Genomic DNA, 7,202 nt, shown 5'->3' with positions numbered 1-7,202 from the left:
ATGACGAGCCGACCTCATGCTGTCATGTTCCCTTTTCCCACTGAAGGTCACATTAGGCCCATGCTGCAACTTTCCAGAATCTTATACGCCCGAGGTTTTTATATCACATTCGTTAACACCGATTATATACAAGAGCGGTGGGTTAGGTCTGGATCGGAGTCCCTGAAATCTCACCCGGCGGACTTCAGATTTGAAACTATTCCAGACGGCCTGCCTGCCGACCATGGCCGGACCCTCAAACTAGATGAGCTATCTGAGTCCTTGAATGACAACGCCCCTCTGCATTTCGACAAGCTCATTGACAAGTTGAAGAATTTACAGCCAGACGTTCCTCCCGTGACATGTATTATTTCTGATGGGGTTCTTTCCTTTCCGCAGAATACCGCGAGGAAGCTGGGAGTTCCCAGAGTATCTTTCTGGACGCTCAGCGCTTGTGGCTTCTCAGCTTATTTCTTCATGCCTCTTCTCGTTGAAAATGGTTATGTTCCTCTCAAAGGTATATCACTATGGCAATTCTTTTCATCTCCCTGTACTTTTTTTCTTTTCATATGAGTTTTGTTGTCTGATTGCACTAAGGTCAGTTGAGTTTGAATTTCTTTTGAAATAAGTTAATTCCAAGTTTCCATCCTCAACTCCTCTCCATTAATGGATTTGAAGGACTAAATGCAATGGTTTACTGCAGATGAGAGGTGTTTTACAAATGGATACATGGAAGAAATACTGACGTGCATTCCTGGAATGCCCCCGCTGCATGTCAAAGACCTTCCCAGTTTCTTGCAAGTCGCAGAATCTGCAAAGGGCTACATGTTTGAGCATATGAAAAGTGAAGGGCAGGCCTCTCTGGAAGCCGACATGGTAATACTCAATACCTTTGATGAGCTGGAGGGTCCTGTACTCGACGCACTCCGGATAAGAGTTCCACCCTTGTATTCTCTTGGCCCTCTTTTACACGCAGCAGAAAGTGATGAGAATCGAAAATCCCATCTGTCTGACAGCATCTGGACTGAAGAAACCGACTGTGTGAAATGGTTGGACGGTCAGGTGCCGTCTTCAGTTATCTATGTTTGCTTTGGAAGTATAGCTGTCATATCCGACAAGGATCTGGTAGAGATCGCGTGGGGGTTAGAGGCGAGCAAGCAGGTTGTGCCCAAGCTTTTAGGGTTGATCCTTTTCAAATAATTATTGCGGAAGAATACGGAATTTTTGCATGTGAGATGTGCATTAATCTCCCGCGAAAGACTTTCAGAGCTGCTCTCTTCTTAATCTAGTCTGTGTCTTCCAGGCTTTCGCAGTCGGGCGCTGTGCAGGTTCTACAGACTCCCGCTGAAACGACGAATGTGATTTCTTTAAATAGGTCAATGTTTTGCTAAGTAAACGAGCAATAACAAGGGCTTCTGGGTATGTACTCGGTCTTGGGTGGATCGACAATTCTCTGGCGGAATATTTGTGCAGCGCCAAGGTTAAACCTGCATTAGGAAGTGAAAGCTGCAGATCGGCAATGTTGCAAGTACTAGAAGACTGCAATCTATGGAAGGACTTTCCTAAAGGATTACATGTACTTGTAGTAGACAAAGATCCTGCCACTCTCAATGACATTAAGGCCAAACTGGAAGCATGTAGATACGGAGGTAAGAGGAATTTTCACTTCATTTATGGTTTTTAAAGTAAAATTTAACCATACTTCCTTTACTGACTATTGAAACTTTGTGCCAGACCGTTGTTAAGATTGCTTCCTTGTTAAAATTATGACAATACAATTTCAAATTACAGTAAAAATACCTTTAAGTGAGACAGTGGAGAACACGATCAAATTCGTTGATACTCACTATTTTGTGCTTTTGATTCATTTCTCCAAAATCTGATGGATATCGCAGTGACAACGTTTGAGCGAAGCGAGGATGCTGTAACAGCTCTTACAAACCCTGATAGTTCGTTCCATGTAGCTTTAATAGAGGTAAATTTCAGCTTCAATTTCTCTTTATGGAAATTGAACAAAAGCCGGGGTTTTCTTTTGTCAAAATTTGCATGTATTTCAGCATAAATCTACAAGCACTGAGAATATTTAAATTTAGTCTTGCAGCAGGCGGCCTTCGGCAAAAGATTGGATGAATTCGACATTCTTGGTGCTGAGATTCGCAAGAATATCCCTACAATAAGTGAGTCTTCAAAGCTTATTTTTGCCTTCTCTGCCATTCTTTTCTCTTCAATTCTCTATACAGAAAATAATAGAGGGTCTGGTTCTTATATTTTAGGTAAATTTGACGCCCGTATACGCACATGTTATTTATCTAAATTTATAGATGCCTCTAAATTTGGTTTTTAAAAAATTTGTGATAAGGAAGGGCTTTTTCACAAGCATGAATTAAGATTTGTAGCAATTCCATATGCATATGTTGATTGTGTTGATATACAAAAACAATTATGGAAACTTGTACAAATAAATTTTAAAAGTCATATGATGGGCAGTTTAAAAATAAAAACGTCATAAAAAAATTCCTTGAGGAGTAGGGTCACCCGTCAAATTTAACCCCTGATCAAGAATAAATAAATATGTTAGATATATTGCCTTTAGGAGTGCACAATCACGTTCCAGGGAAGTAAAGTTTATTACAAGTCTAGCTCGTAGTGAGAGATCCGTTTTACAAATATTTGAAGAATTTTATGGTGTATATTTATAGTTTTGATTTATTTTAATTTTAGATTTCATAAGTGTATATAGGAATCAACTTTTTTTTCATTTCAAAATATTAAGGGTTAATAGAGGTAAATTTTTTTTTTCACTTTAAAGATATTTGCATTTCAAGAAAGAGATTTGATTTCTCTTAAAGATAAGTAGCATCACTTATTTTAACACCAATATAGATTATCTTAATTTTGGATCTACCTAGGACTGAGAAGGATCAAATCTCTCAATATGCAAACCTCTTTTTGAGTGTATAACTTGAGAGATTTTATTACTCTTGGCTATTGTTAAATCTAAAATGAATATTTGCTGAATTTGAACAATTGACTAACTATAAAAATTCTTTAATTTTCATTTGCTTTTATAACATATAAAATTGTTTTTCATAGTAATATTTTTTAAAATATTACATATTTCTCTCTTTTTATCTCTCTATATATATACATTGAATTATATACCTTTTAAAACTTAGATGTCAACTTGAAGTTTAAACATTGAATGAATTGCAAATCTCAATGTCCCTCACAATAGAAAGCTTAAAATAATAATAATAATAATAATAATAATAATAATTTAAATCTTTTTATTTTTCTTTATTTAAAATTGATATAAAATTATCTAATTTTTAATTTATAGTAAAATATTTTTTTGTTATTAATATATTTTTGTAACTTGAAGTTTAAACATTGAAAGAATTGCAAATCTCAATCTCCCTCACAATAGAAAACTAAAAATAATAATAATTTAAATCTTTTTATTTTTCTTTATTTAAAATTGATATAAAATTATTTAATTTTTAATTTATAGTAAAATATTTTTTGTTATTAATATATTTTTGTTTCTGTTTTTTTTTTTGTTTTTTTGTTTTTTGTTTTTTTCACAGAAACAGGTAGTGGATATATTAGATACTTAGCCTTAATGCCAAAAATTGGATTACAAAAGGTGAGTCTAATTTCACAAGTACCACTTAACCATGCAAGGCCATGGCATTTATGCTTAGATCACATCTCTTTTTGACTGCTACTATGAGGTCAATTTCAGAGATTTTTCCAAGTTTATGAATACATACAAACTGGTTTAACAAAAAACAGTAAAACATGACAGCTATCTAAATTAAGGAATTGGTTCCCATGTTTCCTGTCTGCCTCTGAGTAAGGCTCCAGCAGTAAGGAGGGTTACTTTGATGGCTTCAATTTCCTTCTCCTTATTATTAGCTCTCAACACATGATAGAAATTCAAATTCTAGAAAGAGTCTCCAAGGTCTATTATTCTGAAGATCAGCCTTGCAAGCCTTAGATCCGTTGGCTTAGTATCTGTCACCATAGCGTTGATGATGACCTGAGAGTCCCCAAATACATTAGCCTCCCTGATGTTCAGCACTTTCAGCAACTTGAGCCCTTGGAAAATAGCCAAAGCCTCAGTTTGAATGCTAGAAGTAATGCCCAAACCCCAAGTGAAATTGTGCATCCTTATGCCATTTTGGTTCAATATGATGCCTCCTACGCTAGCTCTTCCAGGATTGGCCTTTGCAGCCCCATCAAAAAAGAGAGAGTATCTTTGTTGATTTGTATTCCAAACCTGGAATTCTTTTGTTGAAACTCTTATTTGCCAATCTTTGGGGAGGGTGATACTATTTGTAATATTTTGGAACTGAAGATTGAGAGAGGAGCCCCAATTTATATCTTGCTGGCTGAGATTTAAATCGTCTTTATGGTCTCTCAGACACTCTTTTAGCTGGCATCTAATCTTAACTACCACAATCTTGGCATCATGTTCGTAGTTTCTAAAAATTCTTTTATTTCGCTGAAGCCAAACCTCCTAACAGATTATTTTAGGAAGAGTAGACCGAGCAGCTCTGATAATTTTATTTTGTGGGGGAGGTCTGGGATACCTTTGCAGCCATTTAGAAAAACGTTCAAGAATGGAGGAAGGCAACACGAAGCTGGAACTCAAAGTTCCCAACAATTCTGTCCAAATCTACAAAGTGAAGTTGCATTCAAGCATCAGGTGAATGATGCTTTCCTGATTTACCTTACAAAGGTTGCACCTTGAAGGACCGTGGAAACCACGCTTCTGAAGATTTTCATCAGTGAAGATTTTGGAGTGACATAGCAACCAATTGAAGAAATCAATTTTAGGTAGGGGGGATAATACCAAATCCCTTTCCACGACTGAAGGTTCATGGCCATGTGAGGGCACTCACACAGCTTGGCGTAACCTTGATCAACGGTGTATCCACTAGCCAGCGTACCCCATCCTCTTAAGTCTCATTTTTGATCCAACGATGGAGCCAATCCGTGGAGCTTGGAAAGCAGGATCTCACACTCCATAGAGAAATCTAGGGGCGTTTGAAGATTCCAACCAGCCCAACGTGAATTCTACCAAACTGAAATGTCCCATAGAGTATGCATTCCAGCCTCATTCATCCGTCTGCGAAGCGCTTGAAGCGAACAACAGTCTCCCAGTGGCTCATTGTTTAATATTTTATCTGTCCAAAGATTGATCCTTTTTCCATTACCGGGAACCCAGAAGGCATGAGCGTTGATGAGAGAACATGTTCTGTTGCAAAGCTTCAGAAAGGGCGTATTTGGATGCATCCTATGCTGATCTAAGCAACGAGAATGCTCGCCTTTGAAATATTTTTTCCAAAGAGCTAGCTGTGCCCAGCTAGGATTAGGAGCAATAATTCTCTAAACTAATTTAGCTGCCATTGCAATATTATGATAGCCAAGGTTTTTGAAATTCAAGCCTCCTGCCAACAATGGTTTGGAGATGGATTCCCAGCTAACTAGCAGAATCGTTTCTCATTTTGCTATCCAGCCTTCCAAAAAAAATTTGGAATGATCTCCGCCATTTTTCTGAGAATACGAGAGGGATCAGGAAGGATAGAAAACTGAAATAAAGGAAGACTGGAAAGAACAAATTTAATGAGGACATACTTACCAGCAATGTTAATCCAGGAAAAACCTAGGCAAGAAACATGTTCTTGTATTTCTCTAATCTCTGTTGTAGGCTCTTTTGAGGAAAACCGAGAGGCCCAAGTACTTGAAGGAAGTCGAGTTTGAGGATGCGGCGAAACCAAAGGTTCTGGAAATGGAGTTAAGCAAGTTGGAAGTGGTGTTCCAGCAATAGATATGGCATTTGCCTTTGTTTATACTGCTTCCCAAAACCATGCAAAACACGTCCAAATCTATTTTAAATCTGGAGGCCATAATCACAGACGCTGCTCCCAATAACAAGGTGTCATCCACAAAGAGGGCATGATTTATGTTTTTAACACCTCTTGCAATACAGAGACCAGCAATATCCTGATCTGCCCTTTTTTTATCTGGGTAGAAACTAAGGACAGAGGCTTGAAGAACAAATAGAAGGGGTGACAGAGGGCACCCCTACCTGAGCCCTCTCATGGCTTTGAAAAAATCAGTAGCTCTGCCATTTACTAAAGGGGCAATTGAAGGCTCTGAGATGCAAGCCCAAATCCAATTTATAAAATTCTCTCCAAATCCAAGCTTGTGTAAGACTTTCAGTAGAAAGCTATGCCTAACTCTATCGAAAGAATTTGCTAAATCAAGTTTGACAACCATTCCTTTTTCATTGCACCTCAAGCTTGAGTGGATTGCCTCTTGGACCAGAATGAAATTGTCCACAATATTTCTACCTTGGATGAAGCCTCCTTGGCTTTCCGGTATGATTTTGGGGAGGATGGGCTTCAGTCTATTAGCGATGAATTTGGTGATCAATTTGTAACCAATATTGCAAAGTTGGCCCCCTTCTCTTTGGGAATGAGAGCAAGAAAAGCAGAGTTCGTGCTTCCTCCGATTTTCTGGCAAACTTGGGATTTTAGGACCTTTTTGTAGAGATCTTTTTCCACAATAGGCCAGCGAGTTCGGAGGAATCTGGCTGAGAATCCATCCGGCCTAGGGGCTTTTTCTGGGTCCATGGATAAAAGGACATCCTTGACTTCATTCTTGGTTACTTTAGCTTCAAGGAGGTGATTCATTTCAGCAAAAATCAAGGAGTGGACCACATCCATCATATCTGAATTTTGATCCAGAATTATATGTTCACTATAAAGGCTTTTAAAATGAAGGGAGGCTGCTTTTTTGATGTCTGCATTATCCTTGTGAATGATATAACCATCTTTGATTTCGGAAATGGAATTGGTACATTTCCTGGCCTGAGCTTGTTTATGAAAGAAAGAAGAATTCATGTTCCCTGCTTTAAGCCAGAGACTACGAGACTTAAGTCTCCAGTAGTCTTCCTCAGCTAGACAGGCCTTGTGATAGTTTTGTTGAAACACAGCTTCTTTATCTAGAATCTCTTTTGTTATGTCAACTATTTCAACTTGAAGATGGTGAATTTCTAGAGCACGTTGAATATTTTTCCTTTCATTGGCTAGATTGGGCAGAGATTTGACCCAGCTTTTCAACGCCCTTTTCACTCTCCTGAGCTTCTCTTCCCAAACGAAAAAGGGGGAGCCTTTGACTAGCTGCAGCCAAATGGCCTTAACTAATTGCAT

The 7,202-nt window shown here is 38.1% G+C and overlaps 2 protein-coding genes across 2 annotated transcripts; one reads left to right on the top strand and one right to left on the bottom strand.

Moving 5' to 3' along the window:
• On the top strand, positions 1 to 5,815 carry LOC149262089 (linamarin synthase 2-like). The gene is made up of 7 exons (XM_089374475.1): positions 1 to 496; positions 683 to 1,140; positions 1,355 to 1,628; positions 1,875 to 1,954; positions 2,084 to 2,156; positions 3,567 to 3,625; positions 5,696 to 5,815. Exons 1-7 carry the CDS (start codon positions 1 to 3, stop codon positions 5,813 to 5,815), a joined length of 1,560 nt encoding a protein of 519 aa, XP_089230601.1.
• A 604-nt stretch (positions 5,816 to 6,419) lies between these two features.
• Positions 6,420 to 7,202, bottom strand: LOC149262088 (uncharacterized). Its single transcript, XM_089374465.1, has one exon. It carries the CDS (start codon positions 7,200 to 7,202, stop codon positions 6,420 to 6,422), a length of 783 nt encoding a protein of 260 aa, XP_089230591.1.

This window comes from Pinus tabuliformis, chromosome 6 (genome assembly GCF_031772625.1).
Source record: "Pinus tabuliformis cultivar Carrire ecotype Pingquan chromosome 6, CPIR1, whole genome shotgun sequence".
NCBI lineage: Eukaryota > Viridiplantae > Streptophyta > Pinopsida > Pinales > Pinaceae > Pinus > Pinus tabuliformis.
This window is presented reverse-complemented; position numbering and strand designations above follow the sequence as displayed.